At 34.0% G+C, this 20293-nt stretch overlaps 3 protein-coding genes across 3 annotated transcripts; all 3 read left to right on the forward strand.

Moving 5' to 3' along the window:
- The first annotated feature begins 3114 nt into the window (after positions 1–3114).
- Positions 3115–6565, forward strand: LOC130820492 (acidic leucine-rich nuclear phosphoprotein 32-related protein). The gene is made up of 2 exons (XM_057685891.1): positions 3115–4557; positions 5990–6565. The coding sequence occupies exons 1-2, from the start codon at positions 3412–3414 to the stop codon at positions 6254–6256; spliced, it is 1413 nt and encodes a 470-aa protein (XP_057541874.1). The 5' UTR covers positions 3115–3411; the 3' UTR covers positions 6257–6565.
- Positions 6566–9233: 2668 nt separating this feature from the next.
- Positions 9234–12342, forward strand: LOC130820494 (zinc finger protein GAI-ASSOCIATED FACTOR 1-like). Its single transcript, XM_057685892.1, has 4 exons — positions 9234–10001; positions 10084–10480; positions 10584–10873; positions 11328–12342. The coding sequence occupies exons 1-4, from the start codon at positions 9758–9760 to the stop codon at positions 12128–12130; spliced, it is 1734 nt and encodes a 577-aa protein (XP_057541875.1). The 5' UTR covers positions 9234–9757; the 3' UTR covers positions 12131–12342.
- Positions 12343–14627: 2285 nt separating this feature from the next.
- LOC130820495 (proline-rich receptor-like protein kinase PERK4) lies at positions 14628–20272 on the forward strand. Its single transcript, XM_057685893.1, has 8 exons — positions 14628–15395; positions 16295–16780; positions 17134–17214; positions 17409–17479; positions 17976–18052; positions 18303–18450; positions 18766–18927; positions 19550–20272. The coding sequence occupies exons 1-8, from the start codon at positions 14879–14881 to the stop codon at positions 19739–19741; spliced, it is 1734 nt and encodes a 577-aa protein (XP_057541876.1). The 5' UTR covers positions 14628–14878; the 3' UTR covers positions 19742–20272.
- Positions 20273–20293: the final 21 nt, after the last annotated feature.

The following is a 20293-nucleotide window of genomic DNA, read 5'->3' on the forward strand; positions in this document are numbered from 1 at the left end:
TACCTCCAAATAACCATGTTTCATTAGAGCGCCTACAAACCATGGTCATTAACCATTCTTACAATGTATCCTTCCCCTTAATTGTGTTGAAAAGTGTCAAAGGATAACACAAAGGAACACAATATATGTGATCAAGGTTTAAGGAATTATTAATTCAATAAAAGTGATTAATGATAATTAGGTATTAGATTGAAAGTTAACGGTTAGAGTTTTAAACCCAAAGCCATTAAAACGAGAAATAATAGGAGTGTTGAGTGTTTGAGTTCCCTTTCAAAGGAAGTTTACACCGTTCAAACTCCACATATGCATAGCAACTTTTATTACTCATAAAAATTAGTGCTGAAGGCTTCCCTAACGAACAAGTAACCTAGAAGCCAAAGTTTATTAGATACTCGACTTAATCCTAAGTACGTAAAGGATAATTAGTCATCAAAATTGTTATGTTGTGAATCGTGAGTTACCATGGTCAACTTAAAGTTATGTGGATGGTCAACATATGGTTGAGGGTTTAAAGCCAATATCTTATATCTTATCCATTTGTTCAGCGATATTTTAACCTAAAGCTAATGTAATTGTCTCAATTTGATATGTCACGACTACTCCATCCAATGTAATCACCATCAATCTCAAGCTTACTAGTTTTTAAGTGAATTGCCCCAAAATCCTAGTTTAATCTTGATCTTTCATCCTAGAATTAATTGTTGTTGTGGACTAAACCTTGCTAAAAAATCATATTCACCTGATTACTATGAGACTATAGATTACTCATAACTCCCTGTAGATACATTCCTAGCACCACCACACACTATACTAAAACAGTAAAACGTTAGAATTATAGGATAAAATAACAAAATTAATGTTAATGGACAGTAAAGGAGGGAACATAAACGTTGAAAAATAAACATAAAAACGTTGGTTTAGTGACCTCTGGGGCTACCGCTAAATCGCAATTAAATTTGATTAAACGATGATTTTAGTATTTTGTCTGATCTACAGTCTAAATTGCCTAATTTATTTTTTTTTCAATACAAATTCTTGTGAGAGATGATTTCTTGGAGGGACCATCTTTAATCGGGCCGGCCCATTTGATGATTTTTAAAATATTGTAAGTAAACATTAAGAATGATGTAAGTTGACATTTAAGACATTGAAAGGAGGCATTAAGAATACGGTAAGTAAGCATTAAGGATAATGTAAGTAGGCATTAAGAATATAGTAAGTACGCATTAATCTTTAATGGGTTGGGCTTGAGATATGTCTCTCAAATAGGGATGCAGGCGGGGCGGGTCTAATAGGAGACCCGCCCCGATGGGTCCCGGTTTGATGGGTCATGGGGCGGGTACGGGTATAAAATTCATACCCGCCGCGGGGATGGGGATGGGGATGGGTTTTAGGTGATACCCGCCCCGCCCGCCTCAAGATATGTACACATTTTGGGAAACCCTAAATTTATTTTCAAATTTTTTTTTTTCAAATTTTTGGAAACCCTGAATTTATTTTCAAATTTTGGGAAACCCCGGTTTATTTGAGACTTTGGAGTTGGGATATATATTATGGGTTTTAAGGCCCAAATGATTGAATATAAATATGTGGTACAAATGGGTATTAAGCGGGGATTTGACGAGTGGTGGGGGGAAAATGGGTATTAGACGGGGATGGATACCCAGATGGGTGGTGGGGCGGGGATGGTTTTAAGTACAAACCCATCGGGGAGGGGACGGGGAAAAAAATTATACCCGCCACGGAAATGGGGACGGGATGGATATTCCATTAACAGATGGGGATGAGGATGGGAATTCCAATCCCCACCCCGTTTGCATCCCTACTCTCAAATAGACGGTCTCTCAAGAGACTAGCTGTTTTTTCAATTACGATTTTCGGTCTGGTATAGGTTTTAAAATATTTAGATCATGCCAGACTAAAAACCGAAACATTATCTGGTCTAGTGTAAATCGTAAAGTGAAGCGCTAGTCATTTCTGTATCCACAGTTGCATCAAAAAGTGCATTTAGTGCTGAAAACTGAGTTCTTGATACCTTTCGTACTTCATTAAGTCCAAAAATGGTGAAAACTCTTATTTCTTGTCAAGATAAATTCATGGGCCTTCTCCATTTTTTGAGGACTGCTTGGAGGATATAGTACAGTTAGAAAACGATACATGATCTTTCTTGTCAGGATTACTCTTATGTTTATTCTATAAAATAATATTATTAATGTTTCTTTTTATTGTATAGAGTTGTCGAAGATCAGTTTGGCTTATTCAGTTATCAACATGCCTTAGAGCATTGTTGTTTATTCATGGGTGAACTCGTTGATTGTTATTTTTGACTATTGACTTTACTATCGAATATACTTTGTGTTTTATATTATTAAAAATTGGCGATATACTGATGTATTTTTATTATTATAATGTTTTGGATTTGATGATGTACTTTTGCTTATCTATGGTTAAAAACTTGAAACGCTACCTAGAAATTTGGTGAATGGTGATGTACTTAAATTATGTAAGTCATGAAACATTACTTTTTTATGGTCATCATGAGTCATGACTTTCGTAGATTCAATTGAAGACGCAATATGTATTTATATTTATATACATATAAATGAATGCATTATCTTAGTAAAAATTTGCTATACAAAGAAAAAAACGTAAATACTAGATCATTGTAAAACGGTCTGTTAGTACTCGATATTAGAATTAGTCAGGTCTGGTCCGAAAATTTTACTATATGCAAATATAAAATCAAATAATATTAACCGATTTTAAAAATAAAAAAAAATTTATAGTTAAGTGCAACTCAAATTTTAAGTAAAATGCCGAAAAAGCCGTCGTTTTTAAAAAAGGGTATTATCGTAATATATAGAAACATTAGGAGCATTTGCGTTTCCACCCTGATATTTCAGTAATTTCACCAATTTCCATCCATTTGCATCCCACGAAAGACGCGTATACCAATCCAGGCCTTTCTTCAGAGAAACAAACACACCAATCTTCAATCTCTACCATTTGTTTTTCCACGTCATCAATCCGTGCTTTCTCAATCCAACGACTATCCTTTCCCTACCCAAAACCTAACCCAGCCCATATCAATTTTCTTTCCCCTACTTTTTATCTGGGGTTTATCTCTTAAGAGAGAGAAACAACATTGTAGAGAGAGAAACAACATAAACAAAACAAATAGAGAAGAGAAAATAGAAAAGAGGAGAGAAAACTCAAAATTACAATAGAAATCTTCGTCATACTTATCAAAACTTGAAATTTGATTTTAGCCAAATCAGGTGAATTAGGGTTTCTGTTCTTGATTTCTGCCAGAAAAGAAACATAATATAATTTTTTTTTTTTGCAATTTTGTGTTGGTTTTTTATGAGAGTATTTGAAGTTAATATTTTTAAGAGATTTGTAATTTTTTGAATGGATGAGATCTGGGAAAGAGCGGTTGAAACGGCGATAGACGGCCAAACAGATAATCGTTCAACAAAATCCATAACCCTAGACGGCGCTGTTAAGTGTTTACACGGCCGTTTACCAGCCTCTTCACTATTAGAGAAGTTCCATAATCTTCAGCATCTATCTTTGGCGAACATAGGTGTATCATCTCTTGAGCAATTTCCTCGTCTTCAAAGTCTCCAGAAACTCACACTTTCTGATAATCGGATATCTTCGGGTTTGGAACATCTTGTTGGAGCGGGGCTTGATTCACTTCGAGACCTTGATTTATCGAATAATCGAATTCAGTATATTGAAGATCTTGCTCCTTTAGCTCAGTTGAAGCTTGTGTCACTTGATTTGTATGAATGTCCTGTTACTAGGGTTAAGGATTATAGAGCTAGGGTTTTTGGTTTGATTAAATCGTTGAAGTATTTGGATAAGATGGATGCTGAGGGTAATGAGAGACCCGAAAGTGATGATGAGGAAGAAGATGAGGAGGAGGAAGAGGAAGAGGATGATCCTGGTAGTGGTGAAGTTGATGGTGATGGTGATGGAGAGGAAGGAAGTTATAGGATGAGTAACGGGCATAGTAGTGGTGGTGGTGAAGGGATTGTTGACGTTGATGAGGATGAAGAAAGTGATGCCGATGAAGAAGAAGCTGAGATGGAGATTTCAAGGAGGAGAGAGAATGGAGGGATGCAGGAAAATGGGTTTAGAATTGAGGCAGTTGGGGAAGTAGATGGTGAGGATGATGAGGAGGATGACGATGGCGAGGATGAGGATGTAGAGGAGATCGATGAGGATGATGGTGAGGAGGAGGAGGATGTTGTTGAGGTTCATGATATTGTGGATAGTGATGATGATGAAGACGGAGATGGGGATGAGGAGTATGAGGATGATGATGATGACGATGATGATGAGGATGAGGTTGAGGAGGTTGATAATGATGATGTTGATGTTGCTGAGCCAGGGAGCACGGGAAGATTGACTAGTACTGATGGAGAAATTGATGGTCATGAACAAGGGGAAGATGATGATGATGAGGATGATAACGGGGAGACGGGGGAGGAGGAGTTGGGTGTTGAAGATGAGGGAGAATCAGATGATGAAGTCGAGGGTGAAGATGAGGTATAATCATGGTTTTGTTATTGTTTATCCCCTTGTGCTTTATTTTACTGTTTGGTTGAGTTGATTTTTTAAAAGTTTGTTATTAGTGTTTTTGATGTGATTTGCTAACATTTTGCCTTATAGCTGAAAATTTGTTCTTCATGTTCAGGTTCTGATTTGGCATAGTTTGAGCATTTGATTACTGGTTTTTCCTGTGTGGTTGATGCTTTTAATATTCTGTTATCATGGAGATATTGAACAATAGATTCTAAATTGTATTTGCATTCGTTTTGTGATTTGTCAGTGATTAGCAGTATATGCGCAATTCATCCCAAAGCTGTGTGAGTGTGTAGTTTGATCTTGTAGCTTTAGTGGCTTGACCAGGTATTTTTGCTTAGCTTGTTGGCTTGATTAATATGATATGAAGCTAATAGCAAAGGAATGTAAGAAGACGTGTGGTAGATTATGGCAGTGAGATACTCTATTGTGTTAATTTTTTATGATCATCAGGGAGTTTTGGTTCTATGGTGCTCCTTAATTAATTGTTTTGAACCAACAGATTCTTGTGACCAGTTTTTAACTCTTAGGTTTCAAAAAATTGGTCATTTACTGCTTTTGATGTTGGCGTTCTGGAAAGCTTACTTCGATTATTTAATAATGATATGATTTCTGCTGAGTGACCAGTTTGGCGTGGGCTATTTTTCATTATTGTAAATTTTTATTTCTTATCCTGCAGGAGTTTAATGTTATTTGAAATGTGTAGATAATTAATAAGCTGCATATAAGGAGTTCATGAGATGTATATGAACCCGTTCAAAGTTTTGGGACATGTCAGCAATGGCTCTTTGTTGTATTGTTGGTTGTTTCTTGGTTTATGGACCAATCATTTATGTTTGCAATAGTTATTGTGGTTTTCGATTTGTGATTTTCGAGCCTTATTGGGTGGATTGAATGAAGTTGGTGTGCGTTCTGCTTCTGATATTCTGCAAAGACGGTTTGTGGGTTTTTTTTCTGGATAAATATGTTCAATTTTACTGTTTTATCTGCTATTTTTATAGTCCTTTTCTTTTGATGTTGAGCCAGATTGTTGATATTTTAGTTCATCTTGCCGTTTCATGATGGTTGTTACATGGTGTTCTATTTTTCTGTTGATTGATTTTTTTCTAGGGTTTATAGGGGTGGAAGTATTAGTTCTCTAGGGCTTTAAATTCGGACTTTCAATTAGATTCTGGGGTTAATTCTGTTTGATTTTTTTGTGTTCTGGGGTTAATTCTCAGGCCAGGGGTGATGAGATTCTGTTTGGTCAGAATAAGCAGAAACTCTAGTAGTCTACAATGTTATCTTGTTTGTTGGTGCTCCGCTGAGGATATCTTGATGTTTAGATTATGGTGATCTATGTTTTCCATGAACGCTTTAATGAGAAATTGGTGAATTTGTTGCTCCTAATTTGTAGGAAGAAGATGGTGAGGAAGGGTACTTAGTCCAGCGTGTCAGACAAAGGACAGAAAACGCAGATGACAGTGACATGGAAACTGAAAACGACGGAGATGATGCTGTAGAAGGTGAAGAGGTTGAAGACGACGAGGATGATTTGGGAGAAGGGCAAGTAATGGCTCCGTCCTCTTCAGAATCAAAGAGAAAGAGAGACGAGGATGACGGTGTTGACGAAGAAGAAGATGCTGATGACGCAGACGAACGATCCTCAAAGAAACGTCATTGAAGAAGGTTTTAATGAAGGTTCTTCAATGAATAGCTAAAAAGAATGGAGAGATGGAGGATCTGAATGTACATCAGTTGTTGGTAGGCAGTTTAAAAGAGTTTTAGGCTCTGTTTTTCTTGGACAATTATTTTAGGAGGGAAAACTATCCCCATTTACAATGGGGTTTTAAATCTTGTTCAAAAAGTGGTTAGTATTTGTTATGGTTTTGTTTCCCTCTCTTGTCAGATTCAGTAGTCTCTTCTCTTCTAATGAAGTAGCCGTTAGTTTGGTATTCAAATGACAGTTAAATGAAGGGTTGATTGTCCAGTACTTGAGTTTCCCCCCAAAAATGCCAGTATATATATATAAAATTATATACTCCATCTCCCTCCAAAAAAAAAAAAAAAAAAAAGAAGAATGGGTAATTATGGTAGGAACTCCAACAGTCTTGTTACTGCCCGCTCATTGCTTGTTTAAGCAGTTTTTGAATTGGTGAAAATTATTATTATTATTATTATTATTATTATGAAGGCTTTTTTAAAGATGCTTTCCTTTCTTTCTCTCTTTGTTAGTGATAGTGCCATTGCGATTCTTATTTAAGGGTATTTTGGACTTTTTATTTAAAGCTTGTTTAGTTTAATTACTACTATATATATTGCCTTGTCCATACTTATTGTGGATTTATTGCATCTCCATTCATCCAAACGCCCCTTTCAATCACGTGCATGTGCACATGGAGTTTTCATTTGGTCAATTTTTGTACTCCACTTTTCAAGTTTAACTTGTAAATTATCAGTGTAATAATAATTATTAATACAAATTCTCAAATTATAAGGTTTCACTGATTTTATCTCTATAATGTCTGTTTAATGTATAATCTTAAAGATTTTAAAGTGATTGTTTTTAATAATCTTAAAGTGATTATTTTTAATAATTTTTAAGTGAATTATACATATCCTTAAAGTAATTATTTATAATTTTAAATTAAAAAAATAAATGAATTATATCATTGTATGAGCTTGTCTCATAATAAGATGGTCTAGTAGAAAATTAGTTTATTCAGTAGTATTTATACAAACAAGGGCCGGACTCCTTGTTGAGCTTTGGGCCAACACTCGTTCTTTGCTCTTCTACAATTCCACGGTTCTATCTACCTATCATTCATGTGGCCCTATGGGCTGTGGTGTGTGCAAATTGAATAAGGTTATCCATGTTACACCAAATTAAAACAAACTATTTTATCAATTTCATATTACTTGCACCAGATTAACTTTTGTACTATTTAGTATTTATTATTCTATGGTAATTTATATATTTCAACTATTATACGAGAAAAAACAGTCACATGAAATCTTGTTTTATTCGTCTCGTCGCATGTTTTCATAATATCAAAATTTATAATTTTCAGTTATGTATAACTCTACATATACACGATCTGACAAACACATTGGATTGGTAAAAATGTGTTTGGTGCAAATATTTTGGAGGGGATGATGTATTATTCTCAATCACCCTTTGTTTGCATCATTAAAATGTTAAGCCATTGCAGAAGTTGTGCGATAAGTCATTACGATTATACTCAATTTCAAACACTTTTTTCATCTTAGTTTCCGTTTTTCTATGGCTGATATTTGAAGCATAAGCATTTAATGGAAAATTGTCAATCAATTACCCGGTCCTGATTTTGGATTTATGGGGTTTGATCCTGAATGATCTCCCCATGCCTGTAATAGGTTTTGTTCTCACTCTCAAATCTCTACTTCTTAATTTTTTATTTGTATTATTATTTGCTGTTCTTGAGTCCTGATAATGTTGTAATCGGGTTTCATTTACGATGACCCATTACATTGAATCCATATTTATTCGAACAAGCGCGAAATGAACAATTAGGGTTTTTAGTATGTTTTTCTTCAGCCAATGTTTAGCAATTTAGGGACATCTATGTATTTTGGTTAAATCTAGTACTAATTGTCAAATTGAAATTGATTTCTTTTGAAACAATTTGGCATTGGAGAGTTCATAGCATAAGAATAAGCATTAGGGCTGGTTGAACTTAGGCAAAATTGTTAGCTTTCACATTGACAGCTCCAAGTTTTCATAGGCAGAGCAAAATTTTTAAAGTCTCCGTGCAATTTAAATAATTATGACATTTTTTGAATATATCAATAGACAATAAATATATATATTACGTAATTTAATATTAAGATTCTTAATTTTCGAACCTCCTCCTGGTTTTCTCTTATTTGAAGTGAATCTGACCATAACTTACATGTTTCCAACTTCTTTTTCTTGCAAAAGCTCTTAATGGAATTTTTATACTTTGTCCCTTGCTTGCATTTGGTGTCTCATATCCTTAACCCTTGTTTGGATCAGGAAATTCGAGGGAAAGGAAGATGAGAAATTCCATCTACATATTTAATTTTTTTTTTATTTTATCAATATATTTCTTCTACTCCAACATAAAATACCACTTTACTCTTTTTTTCTTAATTGTCATTACAAATAGTTATTGGGATAAAAAGTATTTAAATTTTTTTAAATGTTTAACTCAATATTCTAAAAATTTTAAATGACATTTTAAACATTATAAAACACTCATTTCAATTATTTTAAAAAAATATTCCTTCCGTTTTTTGTTTTTTCATTCAATTTCTGTGCAGTGCCCAATGCAAATATAAAAGTCAAATAATTTTAATTGTGAGTTTTAAAAAATTATAAAATATTAATATTTAAAAAATATATATATTTGAATGAATTTATCAAATCCCACATAAATATGTTTTTTTGATATTTATTAATTAAAAATTATAATCAAAATTTAACATTTTAAACTCTATTAGAAGATTAAAATTTGCTTCCAAAGAACATTGTAAGAAATAAATAGAGAAAGGAAGGAGTATTAAAAACCAAATTCACTCATATTCTCGCTAAATGTCCAATTTTAATATTAAATATCTCTAATTATGTGTTGAATAAAAATTATAAAAAGATCTCAACAATGTTATAATGGGAGGGAGTATAAAAGGTAAGACTAAATGGTTTATTAGCAGCTCAAACTGTTGACAATTTGCAGAAGACTCTTAATAATATTGTCCTCTCTTCATCATCACCTTTCTCTTCCTTCTTCTTCGTCTTAACCTTTACTAAATCCCTTCACTTCCAGTAATTTGTTCTCAACCTGTTCTTGTATCTTTCACTCAATATTCACACATCTACAAATTTCAACATAATTAAAAGCCCTTTTAATCTAACTAAACCTCTGTATATTCATCAACATAATGTGTTTTCTAAGATCCATTGATTTTCTGGTGCGAAATCCCATAATTTTAGCTAGCAGCGTGGTTAACAGTGAATAGTTTTCGCTGCCATTTGTGAGTAGTGTCATGTTCGTTAGTCAGAGAATCATCACTGCAGGGACCAGCTGGTAGTTGAGAGTAAGATTGATTGGAGTAGATAGAGACGAAGTATGCAAAGAGAGAGAAACCCAACAAAAAAAAGTGATAAAAGTAGATTGAAAATTGAATGGTAGGAGAGCTTTTGAAGAAAAATAAGTGTGTTTTTTTCTCTCTCCTAAAAACCCTAAAAAATCCCAGTTTGATTACCCCAAAAAAATTGATTATGCCGGCAGATATTGATGATTCTTCACCTAAAACTATGTCAAATAGTACAGGGCAAACTGGTGATGCTAGTGTCTCTTCTAATGGCGACCAATTTGAACCATTAAAACCTCCCCCTAAAAAGAAGCGTAATCAACCTGGAATGCCTGGTATCTAATTAATTTCCTAACATTTTTTTGGGTTTTTCATTGAAGGAAGTTTTTAATTTTTTGGTTGTTGTTGAATGAACAGATCCAGATGCGGAAGTGATAGCTTTATCGCCTAAAACATTAATGGCTACAAACAGATTTGTCTGTGAAATATGCAATAAAGGGTTTCAAAGAGATCAGAATCTTCAGCTACATAGAAGAGGCCATAATTTACCATGGAAGTTAAGACAAAGATCTAGTAAAGAGATTAAGAAAAGGGTTTATGTTTGTCCAGAACCTAGTTGTGTTCATCATGATCCTTCAAGAGCTTTGGGTGATTTGACTGGAATCAAGAAACATTTTTGTAGGAAACATGGTGAAAAGAAATGGAAATGTGAGAAATGTTCAAAAAAATATGCTGTTCAGTCTGATTGGAAAGCTCATAGTAAGATTTGTGGTACTAAGGAGTATAAATGTGATTGTGGTACTCTTTTTTCAAGGTTTTTGAGCTTTTTAAAATCTCTTCTTTTTTGGAATTTTCAATTTAGGTGAAATTGTTTTAATACTTAATTTTTCTGGGGATTTGTTTGTTTGTTGATGTAGGAGGGATAGTTTTATTACACACAGAGCATTTTGTGATGCTTTAGCAGAAGAAAGCGCAAGAAATCATCCTAATCCTAATCCTAACAATGTTAGTAACAACAACAATAATAATAAGATGGAATTGGAGTCAAAAGCTTCAATTGCAATCGCTTCGTCGCCATCAACAAGACCATCATCACCTCCATTAGTGCCATTGCCTTCACCCAAACAGTCACCACCACCAGCAACCCCGCCACTGCCACCAATTCCGGTGACTCAATCAACTACTATGGTGTCATCCAATATGCCTTGTATGTTTCTTATTGGTATTTTTGTTCAATTGGATCATGAATTTTGTTGTCTTGTCCATTTTGTTTGTTGTTGATCTTCTGATGAGGATTTAGATTGTTTTGTCTGTTACTATTTATTTTTTTTTTATTTTTACTGGGTTTGATTTAGATTGCATATTTATCATGCTGACTTAAAAGAGTTTATTAAAGCTTATAGCTAAAAAGATGACAGCAGAGTGCTCTTCCCTGTGATAAAAGATTCAATGATTTAATATCTTTTTTTAAAAGTTCCATTAAAGGGAAGATTCCATTGATTCAAAAGTGTTGGGAAGATGATGGAGATGAGAAAGGAAACCATGATTGAATTTTGCTTCTTTATTCTAAAGTATCGTTTAGTGAAGAAAAAGACATTGCTGTTTACTAAAGATACAATCTTTCTTTTCAATTTGTTGTTATTTTTATTCATTGCAAGCAGTGCCAGAGAATCCTTCTCCCGTCCTGGACGATCCAGTTCTTCCTGTTGCTATACCCACAACTGGTTTAAATGGTAGCTGTAGCAGTAGCAGTAGTTGCAGTTCTAGTGGTGTTCCTGGGGCCAACGCTAGCAGTAGTGTATTTGCTACCTTATTTGCATCTTCCTCAACTGCACCACCTAGTTTACCATCCCATCCCAATCCGGGTTTCTCGGACTTAAATCAAACCATGGCTCGGCCTGAATGTCAGCCACCCGAATTTTCCCTGTCGGCTTCGACAGAACCCGTTTCGCTTTGTCTTGCTACTAATCACGGGTCATCGATTTTTGGTCATGCTGGACACGAACGGAGGCAGTATGCACCACCTCCGCAACCTGCTATGTCAGCCACAGCACTACTTCAGAAGGCTGCTCAAATTGGCAGTGCCAATGGCGGTTCATTGCTTCGTGGACTTGGGCTTGTTACATCGACTTTGTCTTCTGTTTCCTCAGAAAATCTACAATGGAGTTCACGTCAAGTTGAGCCTGAGACTAGCCCCGTCCCGTCAGGCCTTGGGCTAGGCTTGCCTTGTGACGAAGGATCTGGATTGAAGGAGCTAATGATTGGAAGTTCGTCAATGTTTGGGCCAAAACAGCCCACTCTGGACTTCCTTGGATTGGGAATGGCCGCAGGGGGGAGCTCGAACAACGGTCTTACATCATTAATCACATCGATGGGAAATGGTGTTGACATGGCAGCTGTAGCCGCAGCAGCTTCATTTGGAGGAACCGAGTTTACCAGTAAAGACATTGGAAGGAGCTCATGATCTAGATTGTACAGGGCATCTCTTTGATGTTTTCAGAGAAATTAAAACCAGATACAAAAGTAGGTGGTGTAACTATGTTTGCAAAATGTAATCCTATCCTATAAACTATGGTGTACTAATACCACATACTTGAATCAATCCCTTTCCCCTTATCTTTAAGTATGTAAAAATCAGGAATTAGTAAATTCATGAATCAAGCTAAAATTCTTGTATTGTCTTGTCTTGCTTTGTGTTTCTTTCTCAAATCGCGGGGCTTTTGGGAAGCTCCTTATCTCATTCGATAAGGGCACAGTTTGTCGTCTTTTATTCCTCTCTAGATCCGATTATAGCTTATACTATGGGTATGATGATGATGATAACGAATAAGTTATGGTTTTGGTTGTTTCATTTGAAGGTTTCACTGTGTATCAGAGCTTCACAATAGCAAGTTATGTTTGTGGGGTTTAAATGCAGTGGCAAAGATAATAGAGCTTGTGAAACCTGATTGGTTGATAGACAAAATCAATTTGGTGACATATATTTCTTTAGGAAATGGCTCTAACATACTACCTGTCTGTGCAAAATTTTTATTTTGTGCCTTTTTTATAATAAATATATTTAACTTATTAATAAATTTTCATATACGAGAGAAAGAAAGAGTTCTACACGATCGATTAGCTCACAGATCTTTACTCCATTCCTATTAATAAGGACACTGAAGTTAAATATTACTATCAGCACCATTCTAAAATGGCATAGTGTCTATCAAAGTACATGCAATCCCTGTACTAATATTGGTGGGAGTGGGGACTAAATAAAAGATAGTAATAATTAATAAATAGACTAAAAGTTAAAAAATTGAGATAAATATCTTTCCATACAATTTGTTATTTCTTCCATTTCTTTTCTTATACTTTTTTACAGTTTTTAAAATAATTTTTAATTTTCAATATCTTATATGCATTATAAAAAATTATATATTAAGATGAATTTAATAAGATCTTATATTATTTTTCTTATCTATATATTTTACAAAAATTTTAGTTAATATTTTTTCTTTTCAAAATTGAATATTCTAAATGAAAAGAATATTAGCAAATAGAAGAAGTCATAATTGTTGATCTATTAAATGGAGGTAACATTGTTTATTTTGTAATAATTCAGAGTTGCATATCACTTATTTTTTTTGCTAAAATTGATACTAATTATTTTACAAATTATTTGCAATTTTGCTATTCATTAACTTTTACTCCCTCCGTTCTTTTTTGATCTTCCACTTTGGGTTTTTCACACATATTAAAGAAGATAGAATCTTTGGGTTGTAGTGGGTATTATTTTAATTAAATAGTAGTGTGAAGTAATGATTGTATTGGAAGTATGAGGTTGTAGAGGGTATTATTTTAATTAAAAAGTAGTGTGAAGTAATAATTGTATTAAAAGTATGTGAGAGAAAACAATTATAAATAAAAGAAAAGGGGTACATTAAAAGAAAATGGGGGTTTTAAGGGGTAAAAGTGAGATAAAAACTTTCTAAAAATAGAAAGTATTCTAAAGTGGAAGAACTTTTGAAACTACCCGTTATAGTAATGTGGAAGATTAAAAAAGAACGGAGGGAGTAATGAATTGGCATTTTTAAAGCTGAACAAAGTTTGGTCTAAATCGCAAACCAAATCGGATCAAACCGTGATTATAATATTTGATCTAGGCTTCGATCTAAACAGCCTGGTCCCGATTTTTTTTCAAAAATATCTTAGTCAAGAAAATTTTTTTAAATGCAAGTCGAATCGAATCTGACTTCGCTCGACCATAAATTGGCTTAACATGAAAATGATCCAGTCCGAAATTGATTCGGCAAAAATGACCCAACTCGAAACCATCCCTATTGAAAATTATCCGTTAGGCTCGTCCCAAATTCGCTTAACCTCTTCTAGACGAGATCTATTACACAATCTAAAATCACTTTTAAATTTATTTAAAACCTATTTTTATATTTATTTGGATTCAATTTAGAGATATATATAAAATCTATACACTAATTTTAGAAGTAATGAAAAAGTAAAAGAAACATTATTAAGAAGTGAAATTTTATGAAATTTATAAGATGTGGAAAAGAAAAAAATAAACAAAAAGTGGATGCTAATGATTTTTTTCTTAATTTATCTTTGATGGGTTATAACTTATAAATGTTATTAACGCTCTACCAACGTTGACGTGATTCATGAATATTGTGATATTTTGCATGGCATTAATTTTCAAATTACACTTACATTCTACTTTTAAAATTATGATTTATTTTCTTAAAATAGATATGGTTGGTTTTGGTGCTTTTATATATAAAAAATGATGGTTAATTATACTTAAAATATCCAACTTCCTAATAAAATGTTCTCATAACCCTAAATTTGTGGGTTATCATTAAGACATTTGTCAGAAAAAGAAAATGAAAGTAGGAAGAAGAGAGGCAAACAAAATTATCACCATTATTCCTTGTTAACACAATTAGAGGAGATTAATTAGAAGAGGGAGGCCAAGGTTAAAGCTTTTTTCCCAGATGAAGCTTTTTAATTTATCTTAAAAGCGTATTTGTTTTCTTAAAAATTAAGATTAAAAACAAAATCATGTGATTAATTTATTTCTTTTCAAACATCAATTACTAATTTCATAACGGGAAGAATATAAATAATTTCTTCTTCACCACCGATAAAAGATAATATAAAATTATCTTCATTATTAGGATTTTCATATTTAAGGTGATCATCCTAAACTAAAATGTCAGATGGTGAATCATCTCCATCTCCTGATCAATCTCCATCTAAAGAATCACCTCCATCACCACCACCTCCTTCAGAGACTCCCCCTTCATCACCACCTCCATCGCCACCCGAAAGCGATACTCCACCTGCAACACCACCAGCATCACCCTCACCCCCGCCTCCTAGCGAGGGTGGAGTGAATAACAACCAACCCCCACCGTCACCGAATCTATCTCCACCCATTGGAGGAGCTACTGGTGGTGGCGGTGAGTCAACACCTTTGCCACCTCAAAATCCGGTAGCCCCACCGGCACCGCCGGGTTTGTCTACTCAACAACCTTCTCCTCCCACTTTAAACACATATAGTCATAATAGTTCAAAATCCACAAATTCTGCTATCATTGCCGGAGTTGCGGCAGCCGGTGGTATTATTCTCATGGTATTGCTTATTTGTATATTTTGCCTTAGAAAGAAGAAGAGAAAATATGGAGCTACGCCTCCTTATGGTTGGGATGCTCCTCCCAAACCCCAAGGTATCTTCTTTTCTTTTGCAAAATAATCCTTTGTAACATTTTAATTGGTCAAAATTTTCATTTTAGTGGGTATTAATAAATTTTCTCCAGTTTTATTTTTGGATATGAAACCATCTTTTTTTTCTATGCTTTTTCTCTTGTTTTTAATTACCTGTTATTTTAGCTCATTATATTCAATTATATTCAATTTATTAGTCTCCGATCCATGTCAAATATTATGCTGTGACAATTCGTCACATAAACACCTTGTTGGCCACTCGTGTGGACGCACTTATGGGTGGCTTGAGCCCACAACTCACGGGTGGCTTGAGCCCACAACTCACGGGTAATGAGCATTGACTTGCATACATGTATTTTCAACACTTTCTCTTACATGTGAACCACATCATATCCAAGAACCACCTTCGGCTCTGATATCATATTAGGTTGTGTCAATTCGTCACATAATCACCCGTTGGCCCACTCATGTGGACATCCCCACGGGGTACTCATATGCTCTGGCTCACAAACCTATGAGTAATGAGCATTGACTTACATACACACTTGATGATGTTGACTTTTTTTTTTCCAAAATCATATGGTATTATGCTAATTACCGACCAAGCATTATACGCAAATCCACTACCTATTATTTTAGTGATGTGAGATCTTTCTCATATGTGAAGTACTTTCAACATCAATTACAAATGAAACTAAATAGCTAAAACTACCGGTGTTTCATGAAAACTGCGAAACTTTTTTTTTATGATTAAAATTTTATTACCATGACAATGACGTGATATGCATTTCATGAAAATTTACCTTACAAGTCAATCCTAGTACCATCTTCTAGAACTAACAACCAATCAAGCCCTTAATGTTAATTTAATTTAGTTGTTTTTTTGATCTGATAAAAACAGGCAAGCAACAAAATTGGCAATCATCAAGCCAAGATCATGTAGTGAAGATCGGGATGCCACCACCATCCGGAGGTACTTGGGGACAAGCAATAGGTAGTAACGGAGACAGCGAGCAATATTCGACTCAAAATACAATGTCAATGGCAGCATCATCTCCTAGTCTAAGCTTAGGTTTCAATAAGAGCACATTCACGTACGATGAATTAGCTGCCGCGACAAATGGGTTCGATAAATCATATATGTTGGGGCAAGGTGGTTTTGGGTATGTTTACAAGGGTATTTTACCAAATGGAAAAGAAATTGCTGTTAAAAGCCTTAAAACTGGTAGTGGACAGGGCGAAAGAGAATTTCAAGCTGAAGTTGAGATTATTAGTCGTGTTCATCATCGTCATCTTGTGTCTTTGGTTGGTTATTGTATTTCTGGTGGTCAACGGATGTTGGTTTATGACTTTGTTCCTAATGACACTTTGGAATACCATCTCCATAGTATGCCCTTTTCTTTTGCTTTCTATCTGTTAAGGAACTAGTTCAGCCAAAAGCTTAAACTGATGATTGAAGTTTCAGGATATGTTTGTTAAGCCGTGACAATTCATCACATGATCATCCCATAGGCCACTTGTGTGGACTTGCGTAATGAGCATTGACTTGCATACAACGCTTGATGAGTTTCACTATTTCCCAAAACCATATGGTTTTAGCAGGATTACTCACCATGTATTATATGCAAGTCCAAAATCCAATATTTTAGTATTAAACAACAATAAAATAAGCTTAGAAATCAATAAGCTTAGGTGGATTGATTTTGATGCCATTTTTTGTATTATTTTGTTAAAAAACAGAAAAGGGTGAATTGGATTTCCCAACTAGACTTCGAATTGCACTTGGATCAGCTAAAGGACTTGCTTATCTTCATGAAGATTGTAAGTTCACTTTAATTGTCTTTATTTCCACCTGTCTCTCTATATATATACACTCAAATTAAACAACAATAAAATACAAATATTTTAGACCTTTGTATTTAGACGCATAAAAAAGTGTCTAAAAAAACCGAGCATTTAAACAGTTAAGAAAATTATTTATATGCATGTCATATTAACAATGAAATATTAAGCAGGTCATCCAAGAATCATCCATCGTGATATTAAAGCTTCTAACATTTTATTGGATGAAAATTACGAGGCTATGGTACATTCTTTGTTCTATATTTTTTTACTTTTATGTGTTAAGAAAATTTTTCACAATCTTCCACCATGATAAAATTGAAAAGTACTATAAATCTTTTTTCTTTGGATAATAATTATTAGTTCTAGGTACCTTGTATTAATTAAGAAAAATAGATAATTTTTGAAAATGTAATTTAGAAAAAAAAATGGAATCTTAAAACGCAAGTTTTTTTCTCTATTCTATTGAATTTTTTTTCTCAAAGTATTTTATGAAAAATGTGACTAAAAGTCGAATTATAAGAGTTTGAAAGACATGAGAATACCAAAGCTCGATATGGAGTTGAATGACTCAAAACAAAATGTTCTTCAATTACTTATTTCAGGTCCCAAATTTTTATAAAATAAAAATATGAAGAACATGATTATAATTTTAATTCTTTTTATTATATTGTTTAATGTAAATCATTCAAATTAGATTCCAGAAGTTTTATCAAATTGAACATTTTGTTATAACTCAGGTTGCTGATTTTGGACTAGCAAAGCTCACTACTGACACAAATACTCACGTCTCCACTCGTGTAATGGGTACTTTTGGGTAAGTGGTGCTCCACATGGTAAAGTTTAAGAAAACTAGATTTTAAAAGTTTCTATCTTTCACTCTTTCGCTTTAAAAGTGAGTGAGACAAGACAAGGGTGGAGTTTTTAGAAGAAAACTCAAAGATCGAACTTTTAAAAATGGAAAATTGAAAGATAAAACATTTAAAATTAATTTTTAGACACAGTAATTGTTGGTAAATTTATTGTCATCTAATCATCTAGAGAACATTATTGCTATAAAAATACAGGTATTTAGCTCCAGAATATGCTTCAAGTGGAAAACTTACTGAAAAGTCTGACGTTTTTTCATTTGGAGTCATGTTGCTAGAAGTTATAACTGGACGTCGACCTGTTGATCCCAATATGACATACATGGAAGATAGCTTAGTCGATTGGGTAATAATACTTTTATTGCAATAATTATGTTAACATTCCTTAGCCCAGATATATGGTTTGTTGGTTTCAGATTAAAATAGATACATTTCCTATTTATTTGATGTTGCACATGATGTTTGTCACCAAGGGTCGATCGTAAATAATTTTTTTATTAGTGTTATCACTAACAAGGGTAAGATTACATACATCTGACCCTCAGGTCCCACTTTAAAAGCCACCTAATGGCATTAAAGTGATGTAACATTCCTCGTACTTTATAATAAATTCAAGCACTTTTTTTATCATGATGACTACTGATAATAATGTGTTTGTCAGTTGAGGCCACTCTTGGCAAAATCGCTTGAAACCGGAAACTACCATGAATTTGTTGATCCGCGCTTAGAAGGAAATTATGACCCCCATTTGATGAAACGTATGGTGGCTTGTGCTGCTGCATCCATTCGTCATTCCGGTAAAAGGCGTCCCAAAATGAGCCAGGTTTGTAAACTTATAACTCGATCGGCCCATTGATTTCTTTATGTATCATCCATTAGGACTTAAATCGTAATTATTCCTTTAATCATTTTTCTGTCAAAAGTATTATATGTTGGGATGATTTTTCCGATATCAATAAATGGCGTGGACACTTTATCACTGTAGCCCTTCTTCTTATTGCTATATGGTTTTGGGATGGTAGCTCCTTAGCTTATGGAGTGTGTACATTTCACATTTTCCTGATTATATGCTGAGATTTGTAATAAGTCTAACCTAATTTAATTTTATATCAGAACCGATGGTTCGATCAAAAATTAAAATGGTAGATTCGAAAAGAATGATGTTTCTACCTAATTGATTATTCCCACATACGAGTTTGACGGGGGTTCACATATGAGGGAGAGTGTTGAGATGGTTTATCCAACATCGATGAATTAAAGATGGTATGCACGTTTTAGATATCACTATAGTCCTTCCTCCCATTGCCATGTAGTTTTGGGATGATATCTCATTGGCTTATGAAGTGCGTGCACTTTGTGTTTCCCCGATAATATGTTAGCATTCATAATAAGTTTGGTCTAATTTAACTTATATTATGTTGATTTTTACTAATACTTAACTTCAGATTGTCCGAGCTTTGGAAGGAGATTCCTCACTAGAAGACTTAAATTATGAAGGTGGAAAGCAAGGGCACGGTTCCATATTTATCTCATCCGAAGGCGGATCTGACTATGATAGTCGAGCGTATAGTGCAGATTTAAAGAAATTCAGGCAAATGGCATTTTCAACACAAGATTTTGCAACCACTAGCGAGTAATAATAAGGATTAACCCATCTAATGGCCCAAAGTGAGAGTTCAAAGGAGATGATGAACATGGATTACTAAATTTTAACCTACGATAGTCAGTTTTTTGATTGCTTATGCTGTGTTCTGTCATTCTGAATTTGCATCATACAATTCAAATCCTTTAAACTTGCACCATATGATTTAAAATATGTGCATCATATGACTCAAATATGTGAGAGTTTTTTGGGTTATATGGTGTAAACTCAAAAGGACGAAAGAAATTTCGTATAAAAAAACATGGCATGAAAGAGAGGCTACCTTATACTCTATCAAATCCCAAAGAAAAATTTTCAAATGTTTTGATCGAATTCTAATTACTAGGAAAAGAATTATGTGTTTTAGTTCATGCATGTAAGTTTTATGGAAATTCTCTTTTAAGGCATAAGATGCATGTACTTTACATTGGAGTATAAGAGATAAATAGTACTTTCAATTGTATACACTTGCAAGTGGACATGTTATATTGTACTTACATATTTTATGGAAAGGTCTACTAGCTAGGCAACAAAAACTAAGTTAAGG

The sequence above is a fragment of the Amaranthus tricolor genome, chromosome 8 (assembly GCF_026212465.1).
Source record: "Amaranthus tricolor cultivar Red isolate AtriRed21 chromosome 8, ASM2621246v1, whole genome shotgun sequence".
In the NCBI taxonomy this organism is placed as follows: Eukaryota; Viridiplantae; Streptophyta; class Magnoliopsida; order Caryophyllales; family Amaranthaceae; genus Amaranthus; species Amaranthus tricolor.

Coding starts and splice junctions, on each gene's coding strand:
- LOC130820492 (XM_057685891.1), top strand. CDS start 3,412: ATGGATGAGATCTGGGAAAGAGCGGTTGAAACGGCGATAGACGGCCAA. Junction 4,558..5,989: donor AAGTCGAGGGTGAAGATGAG/GTATAATCATGG, acceptor CCTAATTTGTAG/GAAGAAGATGGTGAGGAAGG.
- LOC130820495 (XM_057685893.1), top strand. CDS start 14,879: ATGTCAGATGGTGAATCATCTCCATCTCCTGATCAATCTCCATCTAAA. Junction 17,480..17,975: donor ATGAAAATTACGAGGCTATG/GTACATTCTTTG, acceptor GTTATAACTCAG/GTTGCTGATTTTGGACTAGC. Junction 18,451..18,765: donor AAGATAGCTTAGTCGATTGG/GTAATAATACTT, acceptor TGTGTTTGTCAG/TTGAGGCCACTCTTGGCAAA.
- LOC130820494 (XM_057685892.1), top strand. CDS start 9,758: ATGGTAGGAGAGCTTTTGAAGAAAAATAAGTGTGTTTTTTTCTCTCTC. Junction 10,002..10,083: donor TAATCAACCTGGAATGCCTG/GTATCTAATTAA, acceptor TTGAATGAACAG/ATCCAGATGCGGAAGTGATA. Junction 10,874..11,327: donor GGTGTCATCCAATATGCCTT/GTATGTTTCTTA, acceptor CATTGCAAGCAG/TGCCAGAGAATCCTTCTCCC.